General features: G+C 49.2%; 1 protein-coding gene across 1 annotated transcript; it reads left to right on the top strand.

The window, feature by feature from the left end:
- The first annotated feature begins 134 nt into the window (after positions 1-134).
- Positions 135-4,729, top strand: LOC135904963 (aminopeptidase N-like). The gene is made up of 2 exons (XM_065435959.2): positions 135-2,179; positions 4,234-4,729. The coding sequence occupies exons 1-2, from the start codon at positions 216-218 to the stop codon at positions 4,580-4,582; spliced, it is 2,313 nt and encodes a 770-aa protein (XP_065292031.1). The 5' UTR covers positions 135-215; the 3' UTR covers positions 4,583-4,729.
- Positions 4,730-16,662: the final 11,933 nt, after the last annotated feature.

The raw sequence follows: 16,662 nt of genomic DNA on the forward strand, positions 1-16,662 counted from the left end.
GTCAATATGTTTTTTATTGAATTTTCCGAAATAACGTTATTTATAGCTATATATACTTGTTCTCCTGTGTGCAGCCAATCGCCCTCATGAGTATGTGCCATGATGAAAAGAATTAGCATCAACAGCGGTCATTGAGCAGCTGAAAGAAAAAGAAGTAGAAGAAGCAGGTTTGAAGCCGTCATCCGACGTGCGTTTCTACACTCGGCGCGCAAAGCATGCTTGAGCCACTCGCAATCGACGCTACTGGCGAAACCGTGTCGGAGCAACGCTGTCACACGTCATGCTCCTGCGTGGAACATGACTCCCGTAACTCGCGCTCTGGCCGGTGCTTTTGGGTGGGCGTCGACTTGGTTCTGCCCTACGCCTTCGGCATCCTGGGCATCGCCACCTCCGCAGTATTCGTGGTCTTCCTGTTCCTCCACATGCTGGCCCGCATGAAAGCACCGGCGCTGCTCATCGCGCACGCCCGCGCCTCGCAGTTTGACCTTGTCGCTCAGCACTTCGACATCCGCCTCGAGACCGACCTGTCGTCCACCTTCTCCGGCCACCTGAACCTGCACGTAACCTGTCACCACGCCAGCCATCTTGTCGCGCTTGTTTCTAGAAACCTGACGATCAGCGAAGTAAGCGTGCGACCACGCGCGGGTTACGTCAGGGAATCGGAGGTGGCCGTGCCGGTCGGTTCGCAGGCGCCGTTCACCACATTCAAGCTCAACTGGGATCTCGTGCCTTCGGCTGATTACCTCTTGTCCGCACACTTCTCCGGAGGGCTTCACCACGGGGATCATAGGAGGTGGCCGCCCGGGATGTACCGCGAAGTTGGCGACTCGTACACGACGGTGACCTCCTACGTCGACCAGTTGCACGTGGCCGCTTTCTTCCCGACAGTACAGAGCTCTTTGCTGAGGTCAACCTTTAGCTTGTCCGTGCTTAAGCCAAACGCGAGTGTCGCTGTGCTCTCGAGCTGGGATCTATTGAGGGACGCCCAAGGGCAAGACGGCCAGACTTACCGCGTCTTCCAGAAGACGCCTCCGATCTCACTCCATCAGGTCGCCGTAGCCGTCACCACCCTGCCCAAGATAACAGATGGCTTCACCACGCTACACGCTCACGCGGTAAACATGCCACGGCTTCAGCACTTGCTCGAGTTCTGCACTAGCGTCGTTGAAATGGCGGCGGAGGCCACCGGAATATCTTTTCCGAACAAGGCACTGGACGTGCTGGCTCTCCACAGGTTTCCCCGCGCTTGCCATTCCACCTGGAAACTCGTCGTCGTCAGGACCGGAACGTTCAGGGCGAAGGCCACCGGGCACACTAACCTGGGCCGGCCTTACTTGCGCTTGACCATAGAACTACTGAGCACGTGGTTCGGGAACATGGTTACCGTAGGGATGTGGCTAGACAGAGGCCTAGCCGTCCTTTATGCCATCAAAGTTCTTAAGCTGGCCAAACCTCAGTGGCTCCTGGACGACATACTTCACCTATATCGATTCGTCGCGTTGTCCAGCGTCGACCTCGGCCCGACGCATGAGAAAGTATTGTACGACTACGAGGTGCCGATCGCAGCTGTCTCCCTCCTGGCCATGTTTCGTTCCGCTGTCGGCCAGGACCACTTCAAAACGGCCACTACCAATTTCCTTAAGAAGGCACAGCGTGACGACGTTGCTGAGCAAGACTTCTGGGACAGCCTCAAGGCTTCAAGTTCGACAGAAGCTATGGCTAATTACACGTCCGTCTGGAGACAACACTCGGGTTACCCGCTCCTCAAGGTCGTCCGAGAAGACGCCGAGACAGTTCACGTCGTGCAGGAGCCGTTCTGCGGATTCAACTGCCCCAATTCCAGGAGTCGCGCCGGCACAGCCGACCAGCAGCGGTCATCACCAGCAACAACATGGCCGATACCTATTACGCTTGTCTACGCTAGCGAACCGCAAAAATTTGACGTGACAGCCGTTGTGTGGATGGTTACTCCCGAGATGACGTTGAAAGCTCCCAACGCTCACTTCGACGACTGGGTGCTGCTGAATGCAGGCAACGAGGGCCTCTACAGAGTCGACTACGAGGATTCGAACTGGAGCCATCTCATTCGTCAACTGCGGAACGACAGCTCAGTCATCCCCGTAGCGAACAGGGCGCAGATTATCGATAACCTCTTTCATCTGGCTCTCGCCGGTTACAGGCAAGTGTGCTTTATAAATGAGCAAAATCAATACGTCTTGTTCATCAACGCAAACTTTCCCTATAGGCTTTTCGCTACTATGAACAACGCGCCACGGTCACATCTAAGTCCTCTAAAGTGAGTTTGAGACAAATGGACAGCCCAATAACTTTTTTTTTCGTTTTCTTCTTTCTATGTAAGGATTATGCACTTACTTGACGGAGCGAAAAGCTCAACCAAATATATCTATAATGTCAGCCCTACACTCCAGTCACAAGGGGCACTTTCAGTGGCGATGAAGCCCGATTCGATATGGAAAGTTCGTTATCATTCAAGCAAGTCACCCAACGGGCTGGCGGCGTTCAGGCACTACACATTAGCTATATCTTACATGCATTAGGAAAGGGAAAAAAAATGTGAGCCACCCGAATGTAGCACTAAGCCACAAAGGAATCATTACACTCCATTCTGAGTAATGTACTAAACTAAATCTCGAAACACTTGAATGTTACATAAATTACAAGATAGAAATCCTTTCGGGAGCTGATAAGTTGTACACGTATTTCACTCGGCGCAAGGGCGATATGTGTTGTAGTTACGGCAATTTAAGGTGGCCGTTTCAGTTCTTTTACTATTTGAAATCCAAGCTCAGATATTGTACGTGGTACAATTTGAGGGTATAAATCAATATGCTGAGTTATTGTTGAGCCGAGAAATAAACAGTTCATAGTGGAGAACGGGTGTTCAACATAATGGCATAATGAACATAATGGCGAAGTCCAAGGCGCTCTCGTTGAAAATGTGCGTACTCTCCCTTGTATTCGACGTCACGTTGCACGCTGCATGCGTTGCATCCTGCACGCTGCGCCGGTTCTACCAGATGCCGGCGTCCGGCTGCGCGTTCTCACCGATGCCATGCGGCCGCCTGTGGGCTCCAATGTAGGCTGCATTGCTGGCTGTCTTTTCTTTTATGCGAAGCATATTACGAGAGCTCAACCCAGCTCCTCAGGCGCGGCGGTGTCGCCTTGAATACCACGTGACACCGTGACGTCACGACAGAGGAGAAGTGGCTTTGGCTCAACTCTTGCAAGATGGGCTGGGTGGGAATCGAACCAGGGTCTCCGGAGTGTGAGACGGAGACGCTACCACTGAGCCACGAGTACGATGCTTCAAAGCGGTACAAAAGCGCCTCTAGTGAATGCGGTGTTGCCTTAGAAACGAGCTGTTTCTAAGGCTCAGGCGTGCGTCGCTTGCTCAGGCGCACATTTCGTTGCCGCGCCGAACGCTGCGTTGCTCGACGCTCACCGCGTCCAATGCGGGGCGTCCAAGGCGAAGCAGAGTAACGCATGAGTTGTTTCTTCGTCTAGCCGAACCAAATATAGCCAAGCAACAGCAGTTCACCAAGCTAAACAGTGGTTCAACAACTAAAATAAAGGCTGGTATGCTTCGCATCCTGGGCTTAACCTTACCTAAGCCACAGCCATTTTTTTTATACCGAACGTCACTGCAAGAGAACCGTTGCAAAGCTCCGAGACAGCATTCTCGATCGATTTCTCTCTGGGGTGCCACTTACAGCGCGCTTTGATTAGCTAAGCCATCAGAAATGCAAGTATAAGAAAGGAATAACACACCCTCTATCACCTGGAAGGCATGCCAATCGCTCCAGCGAGGCCTTTGGCATTCATCGTAGTAAACAACAACGAAGGCATGTTCCAGCGATATCCAGTAACCCCTGTCCGTGGTCTTAGATGCTGTGCCTGCGAATTTCCTAATCGCTGCATTTAAAAGTCTGCATGCCCCTATCGACTGCGTAAGCACATAAGTCTATTAGCCTGTTTCTCTAATAGATCGCCAATTGTCTGTTATACACATTACATTACCATGCCCAACTCCTCTTCGTTCTCTTAAACTAATTCCTCGGTACTGGAAGTACTGGCGCTGGACTTTACGTCACGCAGAAGCGTGTGCCAGGACTTGGTCGATTTATGATATGGCCCCCAAAAGACATTTTCGGATGTTTTCAAAGAACGCTTTCGGATGCTTCTACGTGTAGCTGACCACCGCACATGTTTCAGGACCTTCCAGATGTTCTTCGCATCGCTGGTCTACCTGGAGAAAGAGCGCGAGACGCTTCCGTGGACGCACTTCGTGCGGCTCGCGCGGGCTCTGCCGCACGCGGCGGTCGCGAATAACCGCACCGCGTGGTCCGCGTTGAACCGGCGCATCTGCAAGGGGATCGTGTCGGACCTTGGCTCGGCCGCCAACGAGCCGGCCATGCCGCTTGCCAGGAGCGACTTCAAGTACGACGTGCTGCAGTACTGCTGCCAGTTTGGCCACGAGAAGTGCCCCGCACTCTTCTTCATGCGCCGTCACAACCCTTATCAAAAGACGGACGACGGCGGCGCCTTCCTCGAGCGTCCGTGACCGCGCGGACGCAGCTTTGCTCTTTCTTGACGTGGCGTCTGTTCGTTTGTTCTACTTGGGGTAAAATGTGAAAATACCTTGGAAAGTGCACTCGCTACAACTGCTGCGATATTAAATGCGGTAGCGCTTATTGCACCTATTCTGTAAGTATTGTGCCTTTGAGATCACGCGGAGATTTCGGCTCATTAAACCTCCTTTGTTGTCGCCAAAACTATATACTTCCCGAGTCCGCAATAGCTGGGGAAACGTAATCAATGTCGAATGAAACCTCGACCTCGCCGAATGACAGGCCACTGAGATCAATAACTCCGCGTCACCTGGCCAATTTAATGAAGCATTCAACGTGCTTTGACCAGTGCTTTGTCCAGGAATATCAAAGGCGGCGACGGTCGGCTTTTTGATGAGTTGAGAGCTCTTGAGCGAGAGGAAGGAGGGGAGGGGGCGGTCGGTCGTGTCATATAATTCATTTCGTCGCTGGTGTTAGTCCCAAATGCACAGGAGTGCCAACTGGACCAGCTGATCGAGGGAATTTTGTAAATTTATGTGGTCCTTCCGTGGGAGGTATTTCAAATAGTTTGCGATAGGGCGCTGGAAGAGCGACAGCATAGACACTGAACCCTTTAAGCGTAACGTTACGGCGAGCAGCCTCGGTCATTGGTGCTAGGTGGTCATGGAGGAAGGAAATAGGAGCGATGGCGAGCATGCCCCAACGCAATTAAATCCGTTGTGGTGGCCCAACGCGTGATAAAAACGTCAGAGCGCGCGGTAGGTTCCAATACTCCCGGTTTATTTTTATGCGAAGCATATTTCTAGAGTTCAACCCAGCTCCTCAGGCGGGATGGTGTCGCCTTCAATACCACGTGACACCATGACGTCACGACAGAGGAGAAACGGGGCTCCAACTCGCGCCGTCGCTCGCGGCGTCGCGGCGGTATATAAGCAGCTGCGCTTGCCTCTGATAGACACTCACGAGGTGAGATGCCTCCTGGGGAGAGAGCTGCTCGTTGTTTTTTTTTTTTTTTTTGATACACATTCGAAATCATTTGAAGCTTTTCAAATAAACAAAAGCATGGCTGCCACCGCGATACTTTCGCCTAATGTCGCGCTTAAATTTCTGGATTGTGGCATCGAATCGCGGTGTAGCGCTATGCGTGTCCGTTCGGCGAGCCGCATCAGAGGGAGTGCCTCTCAAGCGTGTCGGAAGTTGAAGGCAGATGTTGCAGACCTCTCCGAAAGGTGCGCGGCGTTACTGCTGACTGCTTTTGCGGCAAGTGTGCGCTGCGGTTCGTGATGCAGTAAATTGCATAGTAATGTCTGTTGTCATTTCAGAAGCTAAGAACGCATATCCTTCACTTATAAAGGGAGGCTAAAAACTGCTTTGTAAGGTGGTCAGTTCTCGTGTGAGGTTCTCTTTCGTTACCTTTCTCTTTCGTTCTCCGATATATGTTATGTTTTACCCGCTGTGGTTGCTTAGTGGCTATAGTGTTGGGCTGCTAAGCACGAGATCGCGGGATCGAATCCCGAGCACGGCGGCCGCATTTCGACGGGGGCGAAATGCAAAAGCACCCCTGTACTTAGTTTTAGGTGCACGTTAAAAAACTCCGGGTGGCCCAAATTATTCCGGAGTCCTCCACTGCGGCTTGGCTCATAATGACATCGTGGTTTTGGCACGTAAAACCCCATATTTTTTTTTTTTAATAAGATCGTATGCGTCTGATGACCTACCGCTTGTTCGTGTTCGCTGTACGCAGTGTTCGAAGCAGGGCCAGTGCTTGGGAACATAGCGGAGACCGCATGACCCGGCCGTATATCGATCTCAAACGTCAAAACCTGGAACAAGCGCTGTTTGCAGTTGCTGCTGCTTTTCCTTGGGAGCAGATAAATTGACAACGCACCGCGTTCCACGAGAGAACATCATAGCACGTACGTAGCAAATGCAACTCACTGTTTCCTGCGGGAGTCAGCGTCATCTGAGGCAATAAGCTACCGCGTTTGGCCGGCAAGGATGACTCCGCTCCCGCAATGCGATCAATCGCATGCAAGCAAACCCTCATGCCTAAGATGCCACTTATCCAGCGACAATGCAAATCAATAAAGCTCACATAACAGGGCAAAGTACACACGGCCAAGGCCTCGGTAAAAAATGTGACGAATACATATCGCTTATTATCGCTCACAACGGTCTGTTTACTTCGGCCGAAGTATATACTCTGTAGCCTAAATGCGCTGACGTTGTATTGTGAACCTCTCACCACTTGCCCAAAGTGCGGAACACATACCTTTCAGGACCGAAGCGAAACAAGCATACAAAGAAAAATCCGACCCGAGGTACAGGCAGAGCAGCTGAGCAGCCACGGCTGAGGCATCCATCTGAGCAGCTAGCAGCTGCTGGCCGAGCGCGCACCGAACAAAAACTACCGGTAACCAAACGTATCGGCAAATCTCGAATTTCCTCCGTGATCTCGACGCGAGAGGTGATGTGTTGGGCCGCCACTGTGGCTTCAAGGAGCGTTCGCTTGTCAAGGCTGGCTGCGTGACGTAATACTCGCTCCTATCTTTTTCCTTCCTCCATGTATAGGTGGTATAGGGATCACTTTACACGCCAGAAACGATATCCATCGTAGCGACAATTGGATTGGCATTAAAGTTCTTACTGAACCGAGAGGAAACAAACTCTTGCCAATATAAGAAAAAACGACGTTTCGAGGCCCTTACGGGCATATAATTAATGCAAGAATTGGTAGTCTAGCTACTTTGGATGATACGTTTGCAAAGTCGCAAAGCCATTTGAAGCCATAAGGAGAAAGTTTACGCAAATGCATGTTTCGAAATATCATTGTCATCATCACCATTTATATACTAACCACAAGTTCTATTCTGGACATGGCGAAATTGTTGAATTCGTCATCTTTTCAGCTCAGACTGGTCTTTTTATACGGCGCCTCTGATGGCTAAAAATGCCGCCATTACAGAATCTGACATTATGGCGGTATTTGACTATGTCCAGAACAGCACTATGTAATCATTCCCACGCAGAGGGCTGAACCGCTATGCTTGCAGGTCCCGTAGAGACTAACACCAGAGTTCCTTCTATTGCAGCTGGATTGAGGGGCCCATGCATCGCAATATTTCCTTTTTTTCTCTAAATAACGTTTGCTCCTACTACTACTACGCTCATACGGATTCCTTGCTCGCAATAACAAGTTGCAGTGTTCCGACTCCACAGATACCAACCTTCGCTCATTTCGTCGTCTTTCCGGTGTATAAGCAAGAGCTATGCATCTTCGTTGTTATCTTGAACGAGGAACCCGAGGGGCCCCGAAACGTCAACGGTTGTTTTTACTTTTAACGCGATAGCGTTAAGGAGCTCGTGTCGCAGAAAAGCCGGTGTCGTCGGCGTCGGGTGTCGGCGTCGGCGTATGCGGCGTTGACCGTGAGCGATAAATCACGGCAGGCGCTTCATAAATAAAAAGCAACTTCCAAGATTGGCCCGGTGGGAATCGAACCAGGGTCTCCGGAGTGTGAGACGGAGACGCTACCACTCAGCCACGAGTTCGATGCTTCCAAGCGGTGCAAACGCGCCTCTAGTGAATGCGGTGTTGCCTTCGAAACGAGCCGTGGAAAGTTTTAATGCGGTGTATATCGGTAATTATGAACATGTAACGTACAGAAGTCGCAATTACACGAGTTGCGAAGAGAATTTCCGCTGCATTTCTTCTGCGCTTTCCGCACACGCAGAGCCATCTTGCGGCAAACACAGAAGACTCCCTCCTCTCAATGTACGGCGCTGCCCCGACAGGAGGCGCGCCGCGCCCGCATTGGGACCACTGCCAGGCGCGTCGCGGGACTCCCTCTCCCCTGACGACGCTTCGCCGTGCTCCCGGTTTAGATTACTATCTCTCTGCCCGTGCCGATCACGACGTTTGGCTGGCGTAGATCGTTTCCCCTCCGAGACACCGAGTTCTTTGGTTCGTTCCGTTCGCTCAGGCGCACGTTTCGTTGCCGCGCCGAACGCTGCGTTGCTCGACGCTCACCGCGTGATAGGTGGGCGCTAAGTCCGATGCGGGGCGCATCGTAAGTGATCGCTGTGCCGTAGCGCATTGTCTTATACCCCTTGGCGGGTCGACGGGAACGCTGTCGCGTCCCACTCTTGAATGCGAAGCTTAAGCGTCCTCCAATTTTCCTTATCTTCCCGAATGTTTGTTTTCTCTTGCTTCAGTATGCATTTCCTTTGCCAGGCAGTATTAAGTCGAACTATGTAAAGCTATGCAAATGCGCCATGACATGACGATTGCCAGCCTCCATTAGAAGCTGAGGCTCAAGTTATTACTGCTACATTATATGGCCAAGTTTAACTGCTACGCTTCCTTCGACACAATTTGTGGGGCGAAGCAGAATGTGGTACCATTTGTTTTCGCTTACAGAAACAACTTGCGGTAAAGTGTCTCCTATACGCTGTAAACGTTTCATTCAGCACAAGGACAGTTCTCTTGATCAAATTATGATGGAATGTGGCAGCGCACTTCGAAACGACGATGTAACACAGAATGAACAAACACGAACGCTGTTAACAAAAACGAGCAATGGTCAAATTAAGGTACTGTGGCAACTGCGCTTACGAACAGCACATAAAGCGGTTCCTGGATCCATCCTGAAGTACTCCTGAGAGAGGTCTCTCTCCGCGCAATTTCAACTTCCACTCTCTAAGTTCCCCTTCCCTATGGTCACCACAAATAAAATTCTAGCAGAACTCATCTTCGATAGCTATCGAAGTATGCGAATAGCATCCTTTATATGTAAAAAGGAATTTGATGTGCACTAAATGCGGGTTTATTGTTCTATTGTATACACTTTGTACACTCTGTTATAGCAATTGATCTTATTTCTCACGGGTACGTAATTGGCGACTATATTCTGTATGTTATGATGAGTATTAGGAAGAGCGAAACACACCCAGTGGTACATATTCAATGACCAAAGTTGATCTTCAGTTGTACAGCAAGATACCCGGAAAAAAAACTGGTCAAACAATGTCAAGAACGTTATTCGAATTAAAAGGGCAAGCCATATCCGTTTGTTACAAATCAACATTTTCAAGAACTAGCTGCGTATTGGTGAAGAGCGAGCGGGAGAGAAGTTCGACGCATATTGTAGGAAAACGCATAGTCAGGGCGCATAGTGGAGGGCATATGTAGAAAGAGCGCATAGTGTTACGATTGGCGTCTAGCACCCCGTGCAAAAAGGATTCTCGCCCACCATGCCTCGGCGAAACAAAGTGTGACTTCCTCATTCGCCAGGGTTGTCTCGAGTGGATGCCGGTCTGGCGGACACCCCGCAGTGTTTGCAGGCCCCTTTTGTGTGTGTGTGCGACTTTAGAGGGACCCTTTCCTCGAACTGTCAAGCGCTACAGGAGAACTTTCGTGAACCAACGTCGTGTTACGTTTCGCCTCCGACGTGCGGTATAGCCGGCGCAGATGCAACGGACGCCGGGGCTTCGTTCAAAACGGCGGACATTTTGGCCAGTTCAGCGCTGCCGCAACGTCTCCTGCCAAGCGCGTCCAGGTATGTTTCAATGCCACGTGTCTTCGTGTGTGCGTGTGTGTGTGTGTGTGTGCATGTTGGTGCCCACGCTTGTCAAAGCGCTGCAGCCGGGGAGAGGAGCTCCCCAACGGTGAAGCGAGGAGGTCTGACAGGCGCCGGCCCGGCGGATACGTCACTTGTTGTCACGTGTCCGTGCGCCGCCGTCACGTGCGCCTCATCCGAGCCGTTCCTTCTTGCCCTCGACTCCGAGAGTATAAAAGCAGCTGCCCCCGGACGCCAAGAGAGAAGCTTCGATTTATTCAGTCGAGTAACTGTGGTCTCCCGTTTCTCCACTTCGGTCGACCTGACCGGCCGCTCTTTTGCGATGCTAGAATAAACAAGTTGTTCTGTTAGCAGTCGACTCATCCTTTGCCAGGACCTTCGGATGCTTCCAGCTGTGCCCCAGGCCGCCAGGCCAACGCTACCCTTGGGGCTTGCGACCCATTTGACAAGTCGCCTAGAAGAAAGGAGCAAGCCACGACGAGCACTTATACAGTCAGCTGGGACAATGGATCAGCCGCCTTTCCTCTACGGTGGCGGCACGCCCTTTCCTTGCAGCGGCTTGGTATCTACGGAGGCGGGACGCTCTTTCCTTACTGCAGGCTTAGTATCTACGAAGGCGGGACGTCCTTTCCGCGAACCAGCAACACGCAAAAGAGAAGGATAAGCGTCTACAATCCCGGTCCTGCGGCTTGGTATATACGGAGGCGGGACGCTCTTTCCTTGCTACAGGCTTGGTATCTACGGAGGCGGGACGCCCATCCACAAACCAGACTCTGTGCCTGTCAAGTGACGTCGACGGGAGCAAGATCTCTCCCACGATTTTAGAGAACCTATTTGAAGGGCTCCGAAATGTACTTTTAGAACACTTAATTCTCTTTTTATCATCTTTCACCAACCTTTGAATACACCGTGCAAGTTTCGCACTAGAAATCGTCTCGTCCTTGCCTGGTCGCCATGGTCTACCGGATGTTTGCAGCCCACCGACAACGCCACGCTACCCAATAGTAACGTCGGTCGAGCTTCGATAAACAGGTGTCGCTACAACTCGGCAGCAGTACGATACGCTACCTTGGAGTACGCAACAACGGGTACAGTGACTCTCCACTTCCCTTAATAGAAAACTGCCCTCGAATAGTGATCCCATGTTTCGATAGGACCAACTCCAGTTGGGCTTGTCCTAATTGATTTATTTCATCTTTCGCGTACACTTGATGGGTACGCGACTCTCTCACATGGAAAAGCCAAGTAAATATATATGTGCGTGGAGTATAAATGGCAGATTCGGCAATGAGGGAGCTAGGAGAGAGCACTCTGCGGAAGGTTCCCGGAGCGTTGAATATAGCGAAACAATACTGATCACTGGTATACATTAAACGAGTGGCGAAGAGAAAAAAGAAATGCAACAGTTCGCACAGATACAATGACGTTGATGATGACCTTAACGCCAATGACACCTACCCAGTAGAGAGGATTGACCAAGGGCCGGGCAGATGTTACGTATACGTGTTAGGAGAATAAATTTATTAGTAATGTATTTTGACGAATAAAGTTATATATTGCCGCGACAACTCGGTCACATTCAAGTTGCGCGCCCTTCGTATTGGACGCCACTCACGCCGTACCGTGGTGTTGTTCAGCAACAACAGGCAGCGACCTTTGTGGCACGGGTAGCCGGTTGGGCCGGTTGGACCAGGCTCGCATGCGCCACGCGCACGAGGTATCACGCGGGAAGAAAGAAGACGGTTCGAGGCCAGTTTTAGAGCGCGACTGCGGGGGATTTCTTCACGACCGCAGCGACATTTAGTTGCAGGCACATGTGTGAAGAAAAAGAGAGTACGACGTACGTTGGATTTGCACAGTATATTTCACTGACGTTTCGACTGGTGGACCAGCCTTTGTCAAAGTCATCATCATCATCATCAGCCTGGTTACGCCCACTGCAGGGCAAAGGCCTCTCCCATATTTCTCCAACAACACCAGTCATGTACTAATTGTGGCCATGCCGTCCCTGCAAACTTCTTAATCTCATCCGCCCACCTAACTTTCTGCCGTCCCCTGCTACGCTTCCCTTCCCTTGGAATCCAGTCAGTAACCCTTAATGACCATCGGTTATCTTCCCTCCTCATTACATGTCCTGCCCATGCCCATTTCTTTTTCTTGATTTCAACTAAGATGTCATTAACTCGCGTTTGTTCCCTCACCCAATCTGCTCTTTTCTTACCCCTTAACGTTACACCTATCATTCTTCTTTCCGTAGCTCGTTGCGTCGTCCTCAATTTAAGTAGAACCCTTTTCGTAAGCCTCCAAGTTTCTGCCCCGTACGTGAGTACTGGTAAGACACAGCTGTTATAAACTTTTCTCTTGAGGGATAATGGCAATCTGCTGTTCATGATCTGAGAATGCCTGCCAAACGCACCCCAGCCCATTCTTATTCTTCTGATTATTTCAGTCTCATGATCCGGATCCGCAGTCACTACCTGCCCCAAGTAGATGTATTCCCTTACCACTTCCAGTGCCTCACTACCTATCGTAAACTGCTGTTCTCTTCCGAGACCGTTAAACATTACTTTAGTTTTCTGCAGATTAATTTTTAGACCCACTCTTCTGCTTTGGCTCTCCAGGTCAGTGAGCATGCATTGCAATTGGTCCCCTGAGTTACTAAGCAAGGCAATATCATCAGCGAATCGCAAGTTACTAAGGTATTCTCCATTAACTTTTATCCCCAATTCTTCCCAATCCAGGTCTCTGAATACCTCCTGTAAACACGCTGTGAATAGCATTGGAGAGATTGTATCTCCCTGCCTGACGCCTTTCTTTATTGGGATTTTGTTGCTTTCTTTATGGAGGACTACGGTGGCTGTGGAGCCGCTATAGATATCTTTCAGTATCTTTACATACGGCTCGTCTACTCCCTGATTCCGTAATGCCTCCATGACTGCTGAGGTTTCGACAGAATCAAATGCTTTCTCGTAATCAATGAAAGCTATATATAAGGGTTTATTATATTCCGCACATTTCTCTATCACCTGATTGATAGTGTGAATATGATCTATTGTTGAGTAGCCTTTACGTAATCCTGCCTGGTCCTTTGCTTGACAGAAGTCTAAGGTGTTCCTGATTCTATTCGCGATTACCTTAGTAAATAGTTTGTAGGCAACGGACAGTAAGCTGATCGGTCTATAATTTTTCAAGTCTTTGGCGTCCCCTTTCTTATGGATTAGGATTATGTTAGCGTTTTTCCAAGATTCCGGTACGCTCGACGTTATGAGGCATTGCGTATACAGGGTGGCCAGTTTCTCTAGAACAATCTGCCCACCATCATTCAACAAATCTGCTGTTACCTGATCCTCCCCAGCTGCCTTCCCCCTTTGCATATCTCCCAAGGCTTTCTTTACTTCTTCCGGCATTACCTGTGGGATTTCGAATTGCTCTAGACTATTTTCTCTTCCATTATCGTCGTGGGTACCACTGGTACTGTATAAATCTCTATAGAACTCCTCAGCCACTTGAACTATCTCATCCATATTAGTAATGATATTGCCGGCTTTGTCTCTTAACGCATACGTCTGATTCTTGCCAATGCCTAGTTTCTTCTTCACTGTTTTTAGACTTTCACTGTTTTTAGTGCTGTCCATCAAAGTCCACCAACCGAAACGTCAGTGAAATATACAGCGCAAATCTAAAGTACGTCGTACTCTTTTTTTTCATCTTACTACCGGGGCCAGCGTGATTTCCTCGGCCACAACTATATATATCCAATTACTTTTGTGCTTCAATGCATAAAACAACGTTTTGTTAAAAAAGTAACTGGAACGCCAATGCATTTATCCGCGAAGATCCGGAATTTATTTATCGAAACTGGTGTCGTTCTGAGAATTGGTTCCAAGTTTCTTGGTAGACGGCACTTCACCTACCAAGAAACACACCGAACGACAAGCTGCTACAGCTTGGGATTAGCAACACCTTCGCCGAACTGGCAGAAGCACAGCTAGGAACACAGTTTCACCGACTCAGAGACACGGCTACGGGAAGAGCGCTCCTGACAAGGTTAGGTCGCGACCCAAGGAGGCATCTCGATCGATCCGCCGATATACCCGACGAGATCCGTAAGACCCTGCAGGTCAATCCCATTCCGAAAAACATGGATCCAAATCTCCACGCGGCCAGAAGGCAGGCGCGGGCAGATTGTGCGGAAAGGCATTTAGCCAAGCCAGAAAACACGGTTTTCGCGGATGCAACACTGTATCCATGGAATAGACATACAAATTACATTAAGGCAGCTTCGGTAGTGGTTGAGAACGCAGGCAGGCTAATCACCTGCGCAACTACACGTAGCGCCAGGATAGTGGAAGCGGAGGAAGTCGCTGTTGCGCTGGCAGCGGCTGAGGGCTATCGAAAAGACAAATCAATTGTCATTTTAACGGATTCAAAAGTACATGCAGGAACTACACAAAGGGTAGAATCTGCAGGGCTGCCTTAGCTATCCTCGTCAAGGCAGAACACCTCAGACACACCGCAACCCACAAACTAATCTGGATTCCGGCACACACGGGGATAGAAGGAAATGAAAGGGCAGACAGCTTTGCTCGCGAGATCACGTTGTTTAAGAGGAAGCTTTAGCTCGGGCCCAACTCCGAAGCGGTCTATTCAAATAAATGTAAAACGCAGAAACGCTTTTCTGAGATAACCCTTGGATCATGGAATTTTTTTAATTTGTGAAAGTTAACTTCTAGTATCTGTTGGAAGCGGAACTTCGATTTAGGGCCTGAATTTTGTTTAAAATATTTTGAAATTTTCGAAAGTGCGAAAAAAATAGAAGCACGACGTTTACAAACTAAAAGCTTTTCATCAAAAACAGATATCGCGGTTCTCCGCGATATCTGTTTGATGTCGATATCATATGATATCTGTTATCATATATCTGATATCATATATCTGTCTGATGTCGATATCGTTGACTCTATATCTATAGAGTCAACGCGGACAAATTTGGTATGTCAATTTGTATCTTACGTGAATTCGTTACGTGGTGCACAAGGGTTCTGCAAAAGCCGTATTTCGATAATGCTAAATTGTTTGAGATTCATTTGTAACATATCAATTTTGTCTGCTGTAAATGTACTATTAGATGCGATTCACAGAATTATATTATTTTTCATTGTTGAGTTACAGAGTTTTAAACGTGATAGTTTCGTTTTCTGAAAATTTGAGATTTGTGCCAATTTTTAATAAAAAGTCGACAACCTAAATGAAAAATCCGAAACCAGAAGACAGTAGAATTTAAGTTTTTCTTTTAAATGCAACAAACCTCATCAAATTTTGTGCAGTGGTTGCCGAGAAAAACTAATTCACTTTCAACATGTATTTAGATAGGAGCATCCGAGGTAAAGCTTCCTCTTAAGAAGGAGGCCAAGCTGCAACATGAGCCCCCCCCCCCCCCCCCTGAACGAAATTTATGGCTACGCCACTGATTGATGATGATAGTTTTTGTTCAAGGAGAACAAAAATGCACGGAATGCTAGCCATATACAGCTTGGTTGTAAAAAAAGTAAAGAGAAAACGAGTAATAGGAAGTAACGCATTCAAATGAGAATGTCAAAGCACAAGGGTGAATCAGAAAGTCTTCGCCCCTATTTTTTTTTTTTTTAGTGAAACTACGGCTGTAAATGTGAAGTCAACATATCCATTCCCAGCAATGGACTTTTCTTGGACTTGCCCGGCGTTAGCTCCGCAACACGGTGCTGCTGTCAGTTGTTGAAGATGGCAGTTGCGCTTCACACGTCCACGGCATGTGAGCAACGTAGTGCGATTCATTTTCTATGGAGCAAGGGACGAAGAGCCCACCGAAATCCACAGGGAAATGCAGCCCACGTATGGGGAAAGGTGTCTCACATTGAGAAGTGTGAGGTGGTGGCGTTGTGCGAGTTCGCAAAAGGCAGTGAAGACTTTCATGACAGTGAGCGTTCGGGGAGGCCACATGCATCGCTGACTGATGACAGGGGCATCTTAAATTTATTGCTGCAATGGGACAAATGTCTGAACCAGTGTAGGGACTACGTGGAAAAGTAGTGTAAGGTACATAAAATAGTACGTATATTTGTAATCCGCCTTTTTCATGGCACGACGGTACATGCGCCCTCCTTAGCGGGGATCAGTCGCGAAACGTTCAAGAAGAATTACGCGCGCAGCTGCATAGTGAGATCTCGGTATGGTCCCTATTCTAGGGACCACAATCTTGGGGAGAAGTCCCCCGAAAAAGAAAAACCACTCTGACGCGTGCTGCTGCGAACACTCATGTCGTGTACCGCGTTGAAACTCCACTAGTAGCTCAATATTATTGCAGTGCTGAAAACATGCTTAGCGTAAGACTGCAACTCAACTTTAAAACAGAAAGCCTCCCAGGCTTTGACCGGACTACTGGGTGGTCTGCATTGTGCCATGAGCCACGTAGTTGCCACCTTTCATTGATGGCTAGCAAATTTAACGAAAAACCCCTG

The sequence above is a fragment of the Dermacentor albipictus genome, chromosome 1 (genome assembly GCF_038994185.2).
Source record: "Dermacentor albipictus isolate Rhodes 1998 colony chromosome 1, USDA_Dalb.pri_finalv2, whole genome shotgun sequence".
Taxonomy (NCBI): Eukaryota; Metazoa; Arthropoda; class Arachnida; order Ixodida; family Ixodidae; genus Dermacentor; species Dermacentor albipictus.